Below are 21,096 nucleotides of genomic sequence, written 5' to 3' on the forward strand. Positions count from 1 at the left end.
GCATAGGCAGTGAGAGGCTGGCATGGCACCCTGAGGGGAGTGCCATGTCGACTTACTCGTTTTGTCCTCACTAGCACACACAAGCTGGCAAGCAGTGTGTCTGTGCTGAGTGAGAGGTCTCCAGGGTGGCATGAGACATGCTGTAGCCCTTAGAGACCTTCCTTGGCATCAGGGCCCTTGGTACTAGAAGTACCAGTTACAAGGGACTTATCTGGATGCCAGGGTCTGCCAATTGTGGATACAAAAGTACAGGTTAGGGAAAGAACACTGGTGCTGGGGCCTGGTTAGCAGGCCTCAGCACACTTTCAATTGTAAACATAGCATCAGCAAAGGCAAAAAGTCAGGGGGCAACCATGCCAAGGAGGCATTTCCTTACACAACCCCCCCCCAAACGAAAGAGGATGAGACTAACCTTTCCCAAGAGAGTCTTCATTTTCTAAGTGGAAGAACCTGGAAAGGCCATCTGCATTGGCATGGGCAGTCCCAGGTCTGTGTTCCACTATAAAGTCCATTCCCTGTAGGGAGATGGACCACCTCAACAGTTTAGGATTTTCACCTTTCATTTGCATCAGCCATTTGAGAGGTCTGTGGTCAGTTTGAACTAGGAAGTGAGTCCCAAAGAGGTATGGTCTCAGCTTCTTCAGGGACCAAACCACAGCAAAGGCCTCCCTCTCAATGGCACTCCAACGCTGCTCCCTGGGGAGTAACCTCCTGCTAATGAAAGCAACAGGCTGGTCAAGGCCATCATCATTTGTTTGGGACAAAACTGCCCCTATCCCATGTTCAGAGGCATCAGTCTGCACAATGAACTGCTTAGAATAATCTGGAGCTTTGAGAACTGGTGCTGAGCACATTGCTTGTTTCAGGGTGTCAAAGGCCTGTTGGCAGTCCACAGTCCAGTTTACTTTCTTGGGCATTTTCTTGGAGGTGAGTTCAGTGAGGGCTGTCACAATGGATCCATATCCCTTCACAAACCTCCTGTAATACCCAGTCAAGCCAAGGAATGCCCTGACTTGAGTCTGGGTTTTTGGAGCTACCCAGTCCAGAATAGTCTGGATCTTGGGTTGGAGTGGCTGAACTTGGCCTCCACCTACAAGGTGTCCCAAGTAAACCACAGTTCCCTGCCCTATCTGGCATTTGGATGCCTTGATAGAGAGGCCTGCAGATTGCAGAGCCTTCAAAACCTTCCTCAGGTGGACCAGGTGATCCTGCCAGGTGGAGCTAAAGACAGCAATATCATCAAGATAAGCTGTGCTAAAGGACTCCAAGCCAGCAAGGACTTGATTCACCAACCTTTGGAAGGTGGCAGGGGCATTCTTTAAACCAAAGGGCATAACAGTAAACTGATAATGCCCATCAGGTGTGGAGAATGCTGTCTTTTCTTTTGCTCCAGGTGCCATTTTTATTTGCCAGTACCCTGCTGTCAAGTCAAAGGTACTTAGAAATTTAGCAGCACCTAATTTATCAATGAGCTCATCAGCTCTTGGAATTGGATGGGCATCTGTCTTGGTGACAGAATTGAGCCCTCTGTAGTCCACACAAAACCTCATCTCTTTCTTTCCATCTGTGGTGTGAGGTTTGGGGACTAAGACCACTGGGCTAGCCCAGGGGCTGTCAGAGCGCTCAATTACTCCCAATTCCAGCATCTTGTGGACTTCCACCTTGATGCTTTCCTTAACATGGTCAGACTGTCTGAAGATTTTGTTCTTGACAGGCATGCTGTCTCCTGTGTCCACATCATGGGTACACAGGTGTGTCTGACCAGGGGTTAGGGAAAAAAGCTCAGGAAACTGTTGTAGGACTCTCCTACAATCAGCCTGCTGTTGGCCAGAGAGGGTGTCTGAGTAGATCACTCCATCTACTGTGCCATCTTTTGGGTCTGATGACAGAAGATCAGGGAGAGGTTCACTCTCTGCCTCCTGATCCTCATCTGTTACCATTAACAGATTCACATCAGCCCTGTCATGGAAGAGCTTAAGGCGGTTCACATGGATCACCCTCTTGGGGCTCCTGCTTGTGCCCAGGTCCACCAGGTAGGTGACCTGACTCTTCCTCTCTAGCACTGGGTAAGGGCCACTCCATTTGTCCTGGAGTGCCCTGGGAGCCACAGGCTCCAGAACCCAGACTTTCTGCCCTGGTTGGAACTCAACCAGTGCAGCCTTTTGGTCATACCAAAACTTCTGGAGTTGTTGGCTGGCCTCAAGGTTTTTGGTTGCCTTTTCCATGTACTCTGCCATTCTAGAGCGAAGGCCAAGTACATAGTCCACTATGTCCTGTTTAGGCTCATGGAGAGGTCTCTCCCAGCCTTCTTTAACAAGGGCAAGTGGTCCCCTTACAGGATGACCAAACAGAAGTTCAAAGGGTGAGAATCCTACTCCCTTCTGTGGTACCTCCCTGTAAGCGAAAAGCAGACATGGCAGGAGGACATCCCATCTCCTTTTGAGTTTTTCTGGGAGCCCCATGATCATGCCTTTTAATGTCTTGTTGAATCTCTCAACTAAGCCATTAGTTTGTGGATGGTAGGGTGTAGTGAATTTATAAGTCACTCCACACTCATTCCACATGTGCTTTAGGTATGCTGACATGAAGTTGGTACCTCTGTCAGACACCACCTCCTTAGGGAAACCCACTCTGGTAAAGATACCAATGAGGGCCTTGGCTACTGCAGGGGCAGTAGTCGACCTAAGGGGAATAGCTTCAGGATACCTGGTAGCATGATCCACTACTACCAGGATATACATATTTCCTGAGGCTGTGGGAGGTTCTAGTGGACCAACTATGTCCACACCCACTCTTTCAAAGGGCACCCCCACCACTGGAAGTGGAATGAGGGGGGCCTTTGGATGCCCACCTGTCTTACCACTGGCTTGACAGGTGGGGCAGGAGAGGCAAAACTCCTTAACCATGTTGGACATATTGGGCCAGTAGAAGTGGTTGACTAACCTCTCCCACGTCTTGGTTTGTCCCAAATGTCCAGCAAGGGGAATGTCATGGGCCAATGTTAGGATGAACTTCCTGAACAGCTGAGGCACTACCACTCTCCTAGTGGCACCAGGTTTGGGGTCTCTGGCCTCAGAGTACAGGAGTCCATCTTCCCAATAGACCCTATGTGTTCCATTTTTCTGGCCTTTGGACTCTTCAGCAGCTTGCTGCCTAAGGCCTTCAAGAGAGGGACAGGTTTCTTGTCCCTTACACAGCTCTTCCCTGGAGGGTCCCCCTGGGCCTAAGAGCTCAACCTGATAAGGTTCAAGCTCCAAAGGCTCAGTTCCCTCAGAGGGCAGAACTTCTTCCTGAGAAGAGAGGTTCCCTTTCTTTTGCTGTGTTGCAGTTGGTTTCCCAACTGACTTTCCCGTTCTCTTGGTAGGCTGGGCCATTTTTCCAGACTCCAGCTCTACTTTTTCACCCTGTGCCTTGCACTGTGCTCTTGTTTTCACACACACCAGTTCAGGGATACCCAGCATTGCTGCATGGGTTTTTAGCTCTACCTCAGCCCATGCTGAGGACTCCAGGTCATTTCCAAGCAGACAGTCCACTGGGATATTTGAGGAGACCACCACCTGTTTCAGGCCATTGACCCCTCCCCATTCTAAAGTAACCATTGCCATGGGATGTACTTTTCTCTGATTGTCAGCGTTGGTGACTGTGTAAGTTTTTCCAGTCAGGTATTGGCCAGGGGAAACCAGTTTCTCTGTCACCATGGTGACACTGGCACCTGTATCCCTCAGGCCCTCTATTCTAGTCCCATTAATTAAGAGTTGCTGTCTGTATTTTTGCATGTTAGGCGGCCAGACAGCTAGTGTGGCTAAATCCACCCCACCCTCAGAAACTAGAGTAGCTTCAGTGTGGACCCTGATTTGCTCTGGGCACACTGTTGATCCCACTTGGAGACTAGCCATACCAGTGTTACCTGGATGGGAGTTTGGAGTGGAACCTTTCTTGGGACAGGCCTTGTCTCCAGTTTGGTGTCCATGCTGTTTACAGCTATGACACCAGGCCTTTTTGGGATCAAAGTTTTTACCCTTGTACCCATTGTTTTGTGAAGAGGCTCTGGGCCCACCCTCCTGTGCAGGTTTTTGGGGGCCTGTAGAAGACTCTTTACTATTTTTAGTTTTGGTTGTCTCATCACCCTTCTGCTGGGGAGTCTTTGTGACCCCTTTCTTTTGGTCACCCCCTGTTGAAGTCTTGGACACCCTTGTCTTGACCCAATGGTCCGCCTTCTTTCCCAATTCTTGGGGAGAAATTGGTCCTAGGTCTACCAGATGCTGATGCAGTTTATCATTGAAACAATTACTTAACAGGTGTTCTTTCACAAATAAATTGTACAGCCCATCATAATTACTTACACCACTGCCTTGAATCCAACCATCTAGTGTTTTCACTGAGTAGTCAACAAAGTCAACCCAGGTCTGGCTCGAGGATTTTTGAGCCCCCCTGAACCTAATCCTGTACTCCTCAGTGGAGAATCCAAAGCCCTCAATCAGGGTACCCTTCATGAGGTCATAAGATTCTGCATCTTGTCCAGAGAGTGTGAGGAGTCTATCCCTACACTTTCCTGTGAACATTTCCCAAAGGAGAGCACCCCAGTGAGATCTGTTCACTTTTCTGGTTACACAAGCCCTCTCAAAAGCTGTGAACCATTTGGTGATGTCATCACCATCTTCATATTTAGTTACAATCCCTTTAGGGATTTTCAACATGTCAGGAGAATCTCTGACCCTATTTATGTTGCTGCCACCATTGATGGGTCCTAGGCCCATCTCTTGTCTTTCCCTCTCTATGGCTAGGATCTGTCTTTCCAAAGCCAATCTTTTGGCCATCCTGGCTAACTGGATGTCCTCTTCACTGGAGTTATCCTCAGTGATTTCAGAGTTGTTGGTCCCTCCTGTGAGGGAACCAGCATCTCTGACTATTATTTGTGGAGTCAGGGCTTGAGAAGCCCTGCTCTCCCTAAGTAGGACTGGAGGGGGGGAATTTCCCTCCAAGTCACTATCTTCATCCTCTGAGTTGCCATCCTCAGAGGGGTTGGCCTTTTCAAACTCTGCCAACAGCTCCTGGAGCTGTACTTTGGTAGGTTTGGGGCCCATTGCTATTTTCTTTAGTTTACAGAGTGACCTTAGCTCTCTCATCTGTAGATGGAGGTAAGGTGTGGTGTCGAGTTCCACCACATTCACATCTGTGCTAGACATTATGCTTCTAAAAGTTGGAATACTTTTTAAGAAACTAAAACTGGTTCTAGAATCTAATTCAAACTTTTACAAACTTTTAAACTCTAAAAGAAATGCTAAACAGGATCTAACACAAGGCCCTAGCAGGTCTTTTAAGAATTTAGAAAACTTTTCAAATTGCAAAAATCAATTTCTAATGATAATTTTGGAATTTGTCGTGTGATCAGGTATTGGCTGAGTCGTCCAGCAAATGCAAAGTCTTGTACCCCACCGCTGATCCACCAATGTAGGAAGTTGGCTCTGTATGTGCTATTTCAAAGTAAGGAACAGCATGCACAGAGTCCAAGGGTTCCCCTTAGAGGTAAAATAGTGGTAAAAATAGATAATACTAATGCTCTATTTTGTGGTAGTGTGGTCGAGCAGTAGGCTTATCCAAGGAGTAGTGTTAAGCATTTGTTGTACATACACAAGACAATAAATGAGGTACACACACTCAGAGACAAATCCAGCCAACAGGTTTTTATATAGAAAAATATCTTTTCTTAGTTTATTTTAAGAACCACAGGTTCAAATTCTACATGTAATATCTCATTCGAAAGGTATTGCAGGTAAGTACTTTAGGAACTTCAAATCATCAAAATTGCATGTATACTTTTCAAGTTATTGACAAATAGCTGTTTTAAAAGTGGACACTTAGTGCAATTTTCACAGTTCCTAGGGGAGGTAAGTATTTGTTAGATTAACCAGGTAAGTAAGGCACTTACAGGGCTCAGTTCTTGGTCCAAGGTAGCCCACCGTTGGGGGTTCAGAGCAACCCCAAAGTCACCACACCAGCAGCTCAGGGCCGGTCAGGTGCAGAGTTCAAAGTGGTGCCCAAAACACATAGGCTAGAATGGAGAGAAGGGGGTGCCCCGGTTCCGGTCTGCTTGCAGGTAAGTACCCGCGTCTTCGGAGGGCAGACCAGGGGGGTTTTGTAGGGCACCGGGGGGGACACAAGTCCACACAGAAATTTCACCCTCAGCGGCGCGGGGGCGGCCGGGTGCAGTGTAGAAACAAGCGTCGGGTTCGCAATGTTAGTCTATGAGAGATCTCGGGATCTCTTCAGCGCTGCAGGCAGGCAAGGGGGGGATTCCTCGGGGAAACCTCCACTTGGGCAAGGGAGAGGGACTCCTGGGGGTCACTTCTCCAGTGAAAGTCCGGTCCTTCAGGTCCTGGGGGCTGCGGGTGCAGGGTCTCTCCCAGGCGTCGGGACTTTAGGTTCAAAGAGTCGCGGTCAGGGGAAGCCTCGGGATTCCCTCTGCAGGCGGCGCCGTGGGGGCTCAGGGGGGACAGGTTTTGGTACTCACAGTATCAGAGTAGTCCTGGGGTCCCTCCTGAGGTGTTGGATCGCCACCAGCCGAGTCGGGGTCGCCGGGTGCAGTGTTGCAAGTCTCACGCTTCTTGCGGGGAGCTTGCAGGGTTCTTTAAAGCTGCTGGAAACAAAGTTGCAGCTTTTCTTGGAGCAGGTCCGCTGTCCTCGGGAGTTTCTTGTCTTTTCGAAGCAGGGGCAGTCCTCAGAGGATGTCGAGGTCGCTGGTCCCTTTGGAAGGCGTCGCTGGAGCAGGATCTTTGGAAGGCAGGAGACAGGCCGGTGAGTTTCTGGAGCCAAGGCAGTTGTCGTCTTCTGGTCTTCCTCTGCAGGGGTTTTCAGCTAGGCAGTCCTTCTTCTTGTAGTTGCAGGAATCTAATTTTCTAGGGTTCAGGGTAGCCCTTAAATACTAAATTTAAGGGCGTGTTTAGGTCTGGGGGGTTAGTAGCCAATGGCTACTAGCCCTGAGGGTGGGTACACCCTCTTTGTGCCTCCTCCCAAGGGGAGGGGGTCACAATCCTAACCCTATTGGGGGAATCCTCCATCTGCAAGATGGAGGATTTCTAAAAGTTAGAGTCACCTCAGCTCAGGACACCTCAGGGGCTGTCCTGACTGGCCAGTGACTCCTCCTTGTTATTCTCATTATTTTCTCCGGCCTTGCCGCCAAAAGTGGGGCCTGGCCGGAGGGGGCGGGCGACTCCACTAGCTGGAGTGTCCTGCTGGGTTGGCACAAAGGAGGTGAGCCTTTGAGGCTCACCGCCAGGTGTGACAACTCCTGCCTGGAGGAGGTGTTAGCATCTCCACCCAGTGCAGGCTTTGTTACTGGCCTCAGAGTGACAAAGGCACTCTCCCCATGGGGCCAGCAACATGTCTCGGTTTGTGGCAGGCTGCTAAAACTAGTCAGCCTACACAGATAGTCGGTTAAGTTTCAGGGGGCACCTCTAAGGTGCCCTCTGTGGTGTATTTTACAATAAAATGTACACTGGCATCAGTGTGCATTTATTGTGCTGAGAAGTTTGATACCAAACTTCCCAGTTTTCAGTGTAGCCATTATGGTGCTGTGGAGTTCGTGTAAAACAGACTCCCAGACCATATACTCTTATGGCTACCCTGCACTTACAATGTCTAAGGTTTTGTTTAGACACTGTAGGGGTACCATGCTCATGCACTGGTACCCTCACCTATGGTATAGTGCACCCTGCCTTAGGGCTGTAAGGCCTGCTAGAGGGGTGTCTTACCTATACTGCATAGGCAGTGAGAGGCTGGCATGGCACCCTGAGGGGAGTGCCATGTCGACTTACTCGTTTTGTCCTCACTAGCACACACAAGCTGGCAAGCAGTGTGTCTGTGCTGAGTGAGAGGTCTCCAGGGTGGCATGAGACATGCTGTAGCCCTTAGAGACCTTCCTTGGCATCAGGGCCCTTGGTACTAGAAGTACCAGTTACAAGGGACTTATCTGGATGCCAGGGTCTGCCAATTGTGGATACAAAAGTACAGGTTAGGGAAAGAACACTGGTGCTGGGGCCTGGTTAGCAGGCCTCAGCACACTTTCAATTGTAAACATAGCATCAGCAAAGGCAAAAAGTCAGGGGGCAACCATGCCAAGGAGGCATTTCCTTACACCCACCTTTAAAGGTAAAAAAGTGCTGCATTAAACCTACTTGCACACACGTGCTCTGCTGGTAGATATGGCTCCCGAGAGATCACTATATACCTGAAAGAGGTACTTCCAGCCATCCCTTAATGTGGGCAAGATGACCTTGGGTCTGAATTCCTCAAAGTGTGCAGTGTTATTCCTACCCCAAAGCCCTCCTGGATCTCTACACTGTGGGCTTGGTGTCATGACATCTTCCCCCTCTCTCTTGCCATCCATTGTGATAATCCATGTTGATACTAGTACCTGGCAATGGCTGTTTACAGCGTGCCTTCTAAATCTTATCTTTCTTATTAGGGATAGTGTCTAAATTCACGCTAAGGTCTTAGCAAATAGGTCGCTCCAGCCCCTTCTTTCCCAGTCTGACTTGCTTGATCTGCATCTCTTAACTTGAATCATCTTTTCTTGGCTGACTTTCACATGAATGATCAGTGGTTCTTTGGAGAAATTTAGTAATACCCTGAGAGGTATGACAGATGGCTTGAAAGAGGCATGGAGGATGAAATTGGTTATCCTCCCTGTGTATGCTTATAGGAAGGTAACGCACAACAGAATCAGCTTAATTGGTTCTTGTGGCCAGGAAGATGTGGGAACTTAGCCATTGTGCTCATCCATGTCTTTCACCACTCTCCTCCCTCAACCAGCCTTGAGGACTTATTATAAATGACATGTACAAAGTGTGACATTCCTTTGCTGGTGAAGTTAGCAAATGGGTTCTTAGATATCTCTATTTCCATACAGTTGTGCCTCATTTCAAATCTAAATACTACGTCATCCATGAACACTAGCCCATGTTTCTTTTATGCTGCAATATCAACAAACCGTGTCGAATAGATGTCTGCTACTAACTAAAAATATCACCACCATAGTTCTACTGCGTGTTCCCTGCAATATTTTAATCACCTACACAGGGATGTGGAATTCCTATCGCCCGACGCCCGGGACATCTTGTTTGGGGTCAAGGGCAACAAGTTTTTATGTTTACTTTGTCCTTGGGACAAGTAGGCCCAACCCCCTGCAGCACAAACCCTTTGGCTGCCTGTTTACAGAGAGTTGAACTCTCTGCAGTTGAGGTAATGTGTTTCCAAAAGATAATGCTGTTCGAACTTGTATTTATGGTTCATTATTTGAAAGCCTTCATTATTAGGGTGCGTGCTGTAAAGAAATGTTTTAAGGTCACACTTCACTACTGACGTAGGTTCCAGTACAACAAAAAAAAAACGTGTACACACATGTTTGAAAAGTTTAGACTAAGAGGCTAAGTATAATGCTCCCAGAATGCTCTCTGATTATATGCAAATGAAGTGTCATTTAGTAAAATGTGTTGATGCATGCTAGTATTTCCCAAAAATATTTCTAATGGAAAATCAGTGTAACCATTTTCAACACGATTATGGGAAGCATGAAAATAAACAAACACTGACAAAGCCAACTGATCTGACATACTTTTATACGTCTTTTAGTTTCATCAATGCGTGTCTTGTTTTGACATGGCTTTTGTAACACTTTATTGTTGTGGGAGCTACCAGGCCCTCAACATTGTAACAAACATTGGCAAACCCCCCCCCCAAAAAAGTTTTTGAACTCTTAAAGCACACGTTGCCACCAGCGGCATAACAAAGGCCCCGCAGCCGCCCTCCAGGGGGCCCCGTCAGCACAGCACCTGCCCTGAGTGAGTGTGGAGAGGGGGCTCCTCCATGTTCTTTGCAAAGGGGCACCCTCCAGTTTCGTTACGTCACTGATTGCCACTGTAGTTCCTGACACTGAACAAAACTACTTTGTGTGGGAATATGCTCCTTGTGGAAGAGCAGAATGCGATCACTCACAGTAAAGCCAGCCGAAAGAGAGAGAAATAGAAGTTTAATAAAAACAAAATGTCTTTGTTAACACCAGACCTAATTAGGGACCAAGACCCACATGTAGGTAGCTTTTTGCATGTCGCAAACAGCGACTTTCGCTGTTTGCGATGTGCAAAAAGCACATTGCGATGCACAAACCCAGTTTTGCGATTCAGTAACCTGGTTACCGAATCACAAAACGGGTTTGCGACTCGCAATTAGTAAGGGGTGTTCCCTTCCTAATTGCAACTCGCAGTGCAATGTAGGATTGTTTTGTGACCGCGAACGCGGGCGCAAACCAATCGCAGTTTGCACCCATTTCAAATGGGTGATAACACTTTCGCAAAAGGGAAGGGATCCCCATGGGACCCCTTCCCCATTGTGAATGTCACTGTAAACATTTTTTCAGAGCAGGCAGTGGTCCTGCGGACCGCTGCCTGCTCTGAAAAAATGAAACGAAAACGTTTCATTTTTCGTTTTTGTTATGCATCTCGTTTTCCTTTAAGGAAAACTGGCTGCAATACAAAAAAAAACAAAAAAAAAAAACTGCTTTATTGAAAAGCAGTCACAGACATGGTGGTCTGCTGTCTCCAGCAGGCCACGATTCGTGAGGGGGTCGCAAATTGCGACCCACCTCATGATTATTCATGATGTGGGCATTTGCGAAGCCCTTGCGAATCACAGATGGTGTCAAGGACACCATCCTACATTCGGATTTGCGACTTGCAATTTGCAGGTCACAAATCTGAACCTACCTACTTGTGGCCCCAAATTCTTAAAGAAAGTCACAAAAGTGCACCCATGGTATATGTAGTACCCCTATAAAATATTTGTGAACTGTATTTTAGCGTGGGTAAATACGATGTGTAGATTTGCTCATGTGAAAATCTATTGAGCATTTGCAAGTTCATTTTCCCTCCAGCCACTTTCTTCCCAACCCTGGAAGAAGTTCTAATTCTGCCATTGTCAGGAGTAAATGTCCAACCTTTCTTATTATGGGAAAATATTAGAGAGAAGCTGGTAAAAATCTTTAAAACATGCAGGTTAGTAGGTTTGCAGACTCAAAGGCATTCCAGCCCTGGAACTATTGCTTACTGCTTCCTCCAGCCCCAGTATGCAGATCTGCAGAAAGGTGGCAAAATAAGGAAATTGCTACAGTAGGGATTGAAACTCCAAGTATTCAAGCCCTACTATGGTAGTAGCCCTGGCATAATCAGAGAGGCTATTAATTGCTGCCATAATTTGTCGCCACACTACATGGCACCAAAGGGACAAGTAGATCTTTTTACAGGACAAGTAGATTTGAGAAGCAACCTGTCCCCTGGACAAGTAGATATTTTAATAAATTCCACACCCCTGCCTACAGTAGCTCAATCAGCCAAGCCACTACATGGTTAGGAGTTGAAGAGCATCTACAACCTTGTTTTACTCAATAGCCAAATAACAAGGGTGATTTGCTTGAATGTTTTTATTTATTTGATTTTAAGTGTTACTTTTCCCTTCATTGTGGCCACTTAAGATGGAGTGTGATGTGGGAAGACACCATGGTCAGCAAATCTGAATAAGGCTGGCAACAAGTTGTCAAGTCTTGACTCGAGCTTCTGCTCACTTTTGACTTTCTGAATTTCAAGGTTACAAGAAGTCTCTGCTGTTTTTGGATTATCTATTCTGTTTAAATCAAGAACCATAATAGCCTCTGTTTTGTGATGGAAAAGTTCCTCAATGTTTTTAGACAGCAAAAGCAACAATTGAACACATCAGATACCTTTAGCTTCTGGGACAAATTAGCATCCAGGTCTAGGTTTATTTTCAAATGTAGTAGCAGGAAAACGTTTGAAATTGTCACATGGTACAGGCAAAAACACCATTGATGTTTATAGAATACTTCACCCTGGAGATGCATGTCAGATTGAAATAGAGGGGACTAGCCTGTGTATTACGTGTCCACGCTGGTTGACAAACTTCAGATAGAAGTGCTCAAATGCTGTGTCCATTGAGATTTGAATTGTGACCTGAAGTGGTTCCAGTGTGTAATAGCTACAGTGTGTATGTTATAGCTACAGTTGGAATCTATATTGTTTCAAAAGTGCCGTGATCTTTGGTTGAATGTGGCAAAAGGTAAAGTAGAGACAAAATCACTTACCTGTCTAATAGTGCATGATTGTAATATTAATGCTTTAAAAAAAATATTTTTTGTTTTTATTTCCCACAGATGAACAGACATCTTTTACTTGGAAAATACACACTAAGGTTTTGTCAAATAAAAGTCACTTTAGAAGTATTGCTCCTAAAATGGCACCAGCGGTTATGACGCAAAGTATGCTGAATTCACATACTTCTCATTTGCCTGATGTTCAGAGTAATTCACTTTCTCTAATGAGCCCCAAGCCAGTGGTAATGGCCACACAAAATTATGCTTTGATGCAAGTAGCGGGTCAGGAGGGAACATTCTCCCTTGTGGCTTTGCCTCAGGTTCCCGCACAAGGGTCAGGGCAGCAGCAACGCATAACTGTGCCAGACAATCTTAAACTGCCAATTCCAAGATATCAGTCTGCTAGGAGGAGAAGTTCTGAGAATAATTCAGCACGTCATTCAATTCCTGGATCATCTTGCAAGACCTTTAAAACTAAAGTACACACGGAGGCTCAGCTAATGACTATTACCCCTGTGGGCAGTTCTGAACCATTGTCAAATGAAATTATTTCAGAAAATATTGTATATATAGATTCAGAGACAACCGAATTTGTTGATACTACTTCACAGATTGAACGTGATACAGTGATCTCTGTTCCAGGAACAGAAAGAGCGACAACTACTACTCAAACGTTTTCAGAATTGGAGAAAGCCTCTCCTGAGCCTGTCATCGTGAAGCAGAGTTCACTTTCAGTTAGTACCGACAGTGAAGATGTAAAAGATCTAGTTGTGGTATGTCCAAAAACTGATGTAAACCTAGATTCTACAAGTGCTGTTTCCTCTGCAATCATTGGCAACGCAGTTCAGGTTATTCAGTTTCCACCAGCAGGAAAGCTTCCCATTTTACCATATTCCAAAATGGAAAGCACCATATATTCACATGCCGAGGAGAGCTCTGAAATGAATGGGAATGTACCATTGCTAAGGTCTGCGACCAGCAGCCTTCCAGCATTGGTTGAAAACTCAATCATATCTATGGCCGATTCTGGTGATTCACAGTCCACTTCTTTCTCCGATATCTGCAAATCTATCAATTCTGAGAGAATATGCCCACCTTCACAATGTCACGTGGAAAATTCAAAGCAACCAAAAGTTTGGACAGGAAAGAGGAGAGGAAGAAAAAGGAAAGTGCCCGATGGAACTTTGACTTTGCAAAGCAAAAGAAAACCATATAATTCTAATAAAGGTGGAGATAACAAGGACAAGGTCAAAGTTGTTTCTCAGGAAGCAAAGCAGAAAAACACCGAAGTATATAAAAGGTATCGTAGCATTATGCCAAAGGTAGTATTTCTTGTGCAAGCTTTGCCTTCAGAGAGACCTTTTAGCTACAGACAGACAGATAGCACTTCTTCCGAATCTGGGATTGTCTGCAAAGGTGTTCCGTCTACGTCAAAGCCATGGCACAGATGCCATATCTGCAATCGTACCTTCCAGCTAAAGCATCACCTCGAGGACCATATGAACACTCACATGAACAGGCGTCCATACAGCTGTCGACTGTGTCGGAAGTCCTACGTACATTCAGGAAGTCTCAACACACACATGAAACTTCACCACAGTGAGAGTCGTCTAAAAAAACTTATACCTTGTGAGTTTTGCAGTAAAGTATTTGGCCATGTAAGAGTTTATTTTGGCCATCTTAAAGAAGTACATAAGGTTATCATTGGCACCGAAGTTACCACAGCTCAGGAGGTTGGTGAAACAGTGAAGAAAAGTGAACTCATGGTTGTAAAAATGGACGAGAAAGATGCAACTTTAGAGGGGTAAATACCTTTCTTTTACCTTCTTTTTATGCGTTTTCCAGGTTTCAGAGAATATTATTGGGTCTTAAAACTGTTCTTATTTTTTTCAAATATGAAATATTTAAGAGTATTTGTTGTTATTGTTGCCTTCATAATATTAATTTATGTGGCACTTTCAGTGTGATTCTCAAATTGATTGCAAGAATAAACTAGCCGCACAATTCTATTGATTGACCTTCTGTCATGGTGCCATTGCCGTTTAGAGACGCTGGACGGTGTTGCAAACCCTTTGTAAGGCATGTTTCTGTTTTTATAATTACACTTGTCATTATCTGTACTTTCTATCAGGGCTCTCCAGTGACTTTTAAAAACCAACAACTCTTTACAGTCAGAAAGCAGGTGGCACCCTGCACATCTTCACGTGTGGTTTATGCGTGTCAATTTTTATTTTGTATTTGTTTTAGGAAAAGTACAGTGAGGTAAAATCGCCCTGAAAATGCCTTATACTATGAGAGTTGTTTTAGTTTGGAAAGTAATTGTAATTTGCAGTATCTGAAGCACAGTTTTTCTCATGTCGGTTTTGCTGAACTGTGGTAATAGCACAGAATTTGCTAGTACATTTGCTCTGAATAAAGAGCGTTTTTTATATATGTGTTCGACGTGCATAAGGATTCCAACATCTAGTGTTGGACTCTGAGTGTTACAAGTTGTTTTTCTTCGAAGAAGTCTTTTCGAGTCATGAGATCGAGTGACTCCTCCTCTTCGGTTCCATTGCACATGGGCATCGACTCCATTGTTGGATTGTTTTCTTTCCGCCGTCGGGTTCGGACCTGTTTCCTTCTCACTCTGAGATTTCAATTCGGAAAACTTTAAAAACGTTCATTTTGTCTGTATCGTATTGGTCGGGTTTATAATCTTCAATCGACACAGCAGTACCGTCTGGTAAACAACTTTGTTCGCCCTTCGGGGCGCGTGCGCCCAACTCTGGCCTAGTCGGGCCAACCGTGTGGAGAGCCTCATGGATTGGACTCCATTCCGATTCTGCCCTCGGTGCCACGCAAAGTACCCATACACAGACCAGCATCTGGTCTGCAACCTCTGCCTTTCCCCAGACCATCGGGAACAAAACTGCAAAGCCTGTCGATCCTTCCGATCGAAAAAGACTCTGAGAGACCGAAGAGCAAGGAGGCTCGACATGGCATCCAAGAGCGGTGAACATTTTGACGTAGAAGAGGAGGAATTAATTCAGACAGCAGTCTCAGTTCGAGAGTCGGAGCAGGAATCGGAGGAAGGCAGACCAGTCACAGCAGGACAACATGTGAGTACATCTGCCCCTGCACCCTCACAAAAGAAAAAACAAAAGGCCTTGGGTACGCCACTGCCGGAAGGCCATGGCTCGTCCCGAAACAAGACTGTCGGTGACCGACCCTCTAGTTCGGCACCGAAAAAGGCCACTCCTCTGAAAACCTCGGAAACAACAAATAATTCAGTTACAGACTCCGGTAAACATAAATTTTTGGAGTCGACAATAAGGAAATACGTTTTGGAGCCGAGACCTATCTCCTCCTCTTCTTTTTCGATTCTGAAAAAACACGCTTGAGAAACTTCTGAAGAGGAGCTAGAGGTAGAACCAATTCCGGAAATTATGGATGAAAGGCAATCCAGGATCCACATCCATAAAGAAACAGGGAGAATTCTCATAGCACCTCCATTAAAAACAAAGAGGAAGCTAGCTTTCCAGGAGGAATCAGACACTGCAGCCTCCAGCTAAAGTGCCAAAACAGAATGAGAAACCACCACCTCCTCAGTCTTCTCCTCATTCTCCTCACCTACCTACCTCTCCTCCCACCAGCCCTACACCAATGCATTCGCCCACTCATTCATATGACTCACAACAGGACACTGTTGATCCATGGGATCTTTATGACCCTGATCCCATTCCAAGTAATGATCCAGACAGCTACCCCTCTAAACCATCACCACCTGAGGATAGTACTGTCTATAACCAGGTCATAGCTAGGGCTGCAGCATATCATGGGGTTACCATGCATACAGAGCCACTAGAAGAAGAGTTTTTACTCAACACATTATCCTCAACTCACTCTAGGTACCAGTGCCTCCCAATGCTTCCAGGCATGGTAAAACATGCAGATCAGATCTTTAATGAACCAGGAAAGGCCTGCATTATAACACCTAGAATAGAGTATAAATACAAACTTGCACCTTCTGGCCTTTATTATATCACCCATCAGGAACCACCAGATTCTGTTGTAGTTCACGGTGCCAGGAGGAGGGCAAATAGTTAGTCCTCAGGAGATGCACTCACTCCTGATAAAGAAAGCAGGAAATTCGATCCTGCGGGGAAAAGAGTTGCGTCCCAGGCAGCAAATCAGTGGAGGATAGCCAGCTCGCAAGCACGCTTAGCTCGTTATGACAGAGCCCATTGGGATGAGATGCAGGATATAATACAGCATCTCCCCAAATAACACCAAAAAAGGGCACAACAGGTAGTGCAGGAAGGGCAAGCCATTACAAACAACCAGTTAAGATCTGCCCTAGATGCAGCAGATACCGCTGCTAGGAGTTGTCAACACAGCAGTCACTATACGTAGACATGTATGGCTCCGATCTTCTGGATTCAAGCCAGAAATACAGCAGGCTGTGTTAAACATGACTTTCGACAAAAAACATCTTTTTGGGCCAGAGGTAGACACAGTGATCGAAAAATTACAAAAAGACTGACACAGCAAAAGCAATGGGTGCACTCTACTCTGCACCATATAGGGGGTCATTTCGTAAACCTCAATTTCGAGGTGGTTTCAGCCCTCAGAGGTATCAACCTCTCAAACAAAGCCAGCCTACCAACCACAGTGTACCAACATGGTAGTTTTAGAGGCACATACAGGGGGCAATACCCCAGAAATAGAGGAAAATTCCAGACCTCTAAGCAGCCTGCACAACACCCAAAACAGTGACTTCCCTCATTCCCTTCCACTCCACACCTCTCCTGTGGGGGAAGACTACAACAGTTCCACACAAATTGGCAAAATATTACCACATACAACTGGGTGCTATCAATGGCTATTGCCTAGAATTGATACATTCCTCCAACTATTCCACCAAGGTTTCACAAACTAACCACAGAACATACAATTCTGTTACAAGAAGAGGTCCAATCTCTACTACTCAAACAAGCAATAGAATTAGTTCCACAATCTCAGATAGGAACAGGAGTTTATTCGCTATACTTTCTAATTCCCACAAAAGATGGCACCCTCAGACCTATATTAGACCTCAGGCCCCTCAATCTTTACAGGATATCATCTCACTACTACAAAAACAAGATTTCATGACAGCCCTAGACCTCAAGGTTGGTTATTTTCACATACCCGTCCATCCTGCCCACAGAAAATACCTTGGGTGTGTCATTCAAGGAAAACACTACCAATTCAAAGTGTTACCATTCGGAATAACAACAGCGCCAAGGGTATTCACACAGTGCTTGGGATTAGTGGCCGCCTACCTAAGAAGACAACATATGCATGTCTTTCCATATCTAGACGATTGGCTAATAAAATCAAGCAGTCGTACACAATGCCAAAATCATACACATTATGTAATACAAACCTTACACACACTAGGTTTCTCAATAAACTACCAAAAATCACACCTTCAACCAGCATAAATACAACCGTATGTAGGTGCAATACTAAATACTCAACAGGTGCTAGCATATCCAAATACACGAAGGATACAAGCTTTCAAAAACCTAATTCCACAAATACAACCAAATCAAGAATACACTGTGAGATTTGTCATGAAAATTCTAGGAATGATGGCATCCTCTATTGTAATTGTTCCACACGCAAGACTAAACGTACAACAAACATATATGTCCCTTCAATGGTGGAATCCCACCAATCTAATCAAGGGGCGGTCAGTTCAAGACCCCGTGCCTCAGACCATAATTGCAACAGATGCATCAATGATTGGTTGGGGAGCTCACTTAAACAATCGCAACATTCAAGGACAATGGGATGTCAAACCGAAACAGCTGCTCATAAACGTGGGGTTATTAGCTTTCTTTCTAGCACTCAAAGCTTTCCAACCTCTTCTCATACATAAGATTGTTCTTATCAAAACAGACAACATGACAACCATGTATTATCTCAACAAACAGGGAGGGACACATTCATCCCAACTGTCCCTTTAAGCCAAATAAAATTGGAAATGGGCAATCCACAACCAAATTCATCTATTAGCACAATACATCCCAGGGATAGACAATCAGCTGGCAGATATCCTCAGCAGAAATCACCAACAAACTCACAAATGGGAGATTCATATTTAAGTAATTCAACAGTACTTTCAAAAGTGGGGAACACCAAACATAGATCTGTTTGCAACAAGCAAAAATAAAAAATGCCAAAACTTCGCATCCAGACACCCGCATCCAAGGGCAATGTTCTATGGATCAGTTGGTCAGGGATATTTGCCTATGCTTTTTCCCCCTCTCCCACTCCTTCGGTTTCTAGTCAACAAGTTGCGTCAAACCTCACTCAACATGATACTCATAGCACCAACATGGGCACGTCCGCCGTGGTACACAACATTACTAGACCTATTCCAAACTCCCATGCAGACCAGATCTGTTGACACAAAACAAAGGTCAGATCAGACATCCAAATCCCAAGGCACTCAATCTAGCGAGTTGGCTCCTGAGGTCATGGAGTTTGGATATTTGCAACTCCCATCCGAATGTACGGAAGTTATTAAGCAAGCAAGAAAACCCACTATTATGGTATTTACTTCATTTACAAAAATCTAACTTCGCATATTCTTCAATAAAAATACATCTTACTGCAATTTCTGCATATTTACAAAATATACAACATACCTCTTTATTTAGAGTTCCTGTCATTAAAGCTTTCATGGAAGGCTTAAAACGCATCATTCCACCTAAATCACCACCAGTTCCATCTTGGAATCTAAATATAGTGCTTACAAGACTTATGGGTCCACCATTTGAGCCAATGCACTCATGTTAACTTCAATTTCTAACATGGAAAGTTGCCTTCCTAGTGGCAATTACTCCTTTTAGAAGAGTAAGTGAAATCCAAGCCTTTACTCTTGAAGAACCTTTCTTCCAGGTACACAAACATAAATGTGTACTAAGAACAAATCCAAAATTTCTACCAAAAGTCATATCACCATTTCACATTAATCAAACAGTGGAACTGCCAGTCTGCTTTCCACAGCCAGATTCTGTGGCAGAAAGAGCTCTACATGCATTAGACATCAAAAGAGCTTTAATGTACTATATAGACAGAAACAAACCATTTAGAAAGACTAAACAACTATTTGTAGCTTTCCAACAACCACATATAGGTAATCCTATATCAAAACAAGGTTTAGCAATATGGATTGTAAAGTGCTTCCAAACATGCTATAGCAAAGCAAAAAGACAGCTTTTAATTACTCCCAAAGCACATTCTACAAGAAAGAAAGGTGCAACAATGGCTTTCTTAGGAAATATACTAATGACTGAAATATGTAAAGCAGCTAAATGGTCAACACCACATACATTCACTAAACACTACTGTGTAGACGTATTATCTCAACAACATGCCACAGTAGGTCAAGCTGTCCTAAGAACGTTATTTCAAACAACTTCTGTCTATGCACAGCATGTGTATCTGCAGCTACACATGCCATTGAACGGAAAATGTCACTCACCCAGTGTACATCTGTTCGTGGCATGTTCTGCTGCGGATCCACATGCACCCTTCCCTCCTCCCCGGAAGCCTGTAGTAGTTTATTACACTTGTATATACATTTACATTTGTATGGACATCTCTTACTTTATACTTACATACTCTTATTACTCCTTCCTTTACCCCTCTGCGGGAAAACAATCTAACAATGGAGTCTATGCCCATGCGCATTGGAACCAAAGAGGAGTCACTCGATCTCGTGACTCGAAAAGACTTCTTCGAAGAAAAACAACTTGTAACACTCCGAGCCCAACACTAGATTTCGGAATCCTTATGCACAGCATGTGAATCTGCAGCAGAACATGCCACGAACAGATGTACACTGGGTAAGTGACATTTTCCATATATACACATACATACAATTTCATTAGCATGCTCTGTACCATAGACAGACATTTTTGAGGAGTGGGTTGGAACCTGGATGGTTGAGACCTTTTTATTTCATTCTGTTATTTAAATCCATGGGTGGTTGAGACCTTTTCAATTCATTCTGTTTTTTAAATCCATGGTAAGTGAATGGAATACAATGGACAATTTTGCCCATTTTGCTGGTTTTGCATCTGCTTGGCCCTTCTTATTATAAAAGGCTGAATATTGTGAAGTGCAAGGATACCAATTTCCCCACAGTGAGGAATATATGGAATGAGGAATACTTATGCCCATCAGCACTTTCATACAACCGGACAATGTATTTTACGTGAGTGGTACCTCCATTAAGTTATCACACTGCCTAGTTACTGACAGTCCCTGAAAGCTAATTTCTGTCTAGGGAAGCCTGTGTTTTGCACCTGCCTGCTACAGTGCCAGACTGATCCTGCAGGCAAACACTGCCAACAGGATTCTGGGCTGTGGAAGTATTTTTCAGGAGCACTGTTAAGGGTGCAGGCACTGTATTTATTTTAATAAAATCACAAAGGCAAATGGATTGCCCTTCCTTCACACGGCTCCTAAAAGCTACCATGGGCTTTTTTATGCTAACAGTGCAACTTTAATAAAGTTGTGCATTCAGAAAAAAAAGGTAAATTTCGAACAGTATTGAAATTCACCTGATTTTTTTGCCTATCCAAGGTGGAAATATCCTTTAGCCTGTTGAGCGTATCCCTAACCTCTGCTGTTGTAAATAACTTGTATTTGAAACCATATTAGTTTCATGTTAGTGTACAGTTTTAATTTGCCTAGCCTAATGTTGTTAGGATTCACACTGTTGGAATTTCTCAAACTAGGGCAACATTTGTGTTTTTCTATGTGAGTACCTTTGTGTGCTGCAGTTTGAGGCAATTATGGGTTTGCTCACAAGTGGCTAGTGTTGGTTACCTCCATTCATTATTAAAGGAAACAGCAACTTGCAGACGTTGGAATGAGTTACTTAATTAATATTGAAC

The 21,096-nt window shown here is 44.6% G+C and overlaps 1 protein-coding gene across 2 annotated transcripts in view; it reads left to right on the top strand.

Annotated features, from left to right (window-relative positions):
• The window catches only part of ZNF438 (zinc finger protein 438), a 104,132-nt gene that overhangs the window by 54,393 nt on the left and 28,643 nt on the right, over positions 1–21,096 (top strand). For both annotated transcript variants that reach the window (XM_069211264.1, XM_069211265.1), the window contains exon 4: positions 12,218–13,961. In XM_069211264.1, coding sequence (XP_069067365.1) covers positions 12,218–13,961 — 1,744 coding nt within the window. The remainder of the gene's footprint in view (positions 1–12,217; positions 13,962–21,096) is intronic.

The sequence above is a fragment of the Pleurodeles waltl genome, chromosome 10 (genome assembly GCF_031143425.1).
Source record: "Pleurodeles waltl isolate 20211129_DDA chromosome 10, aPleWal1.hap1.20221129, whole genome shotgun sequence".
NCBI classification, from domain to species: domain Eukaryota; kingdom Metazoa; phylum Chordata; class Amphibia; order Caudata; family Salamandridae; genus Pleurodeles; species Pleurodeles waltl.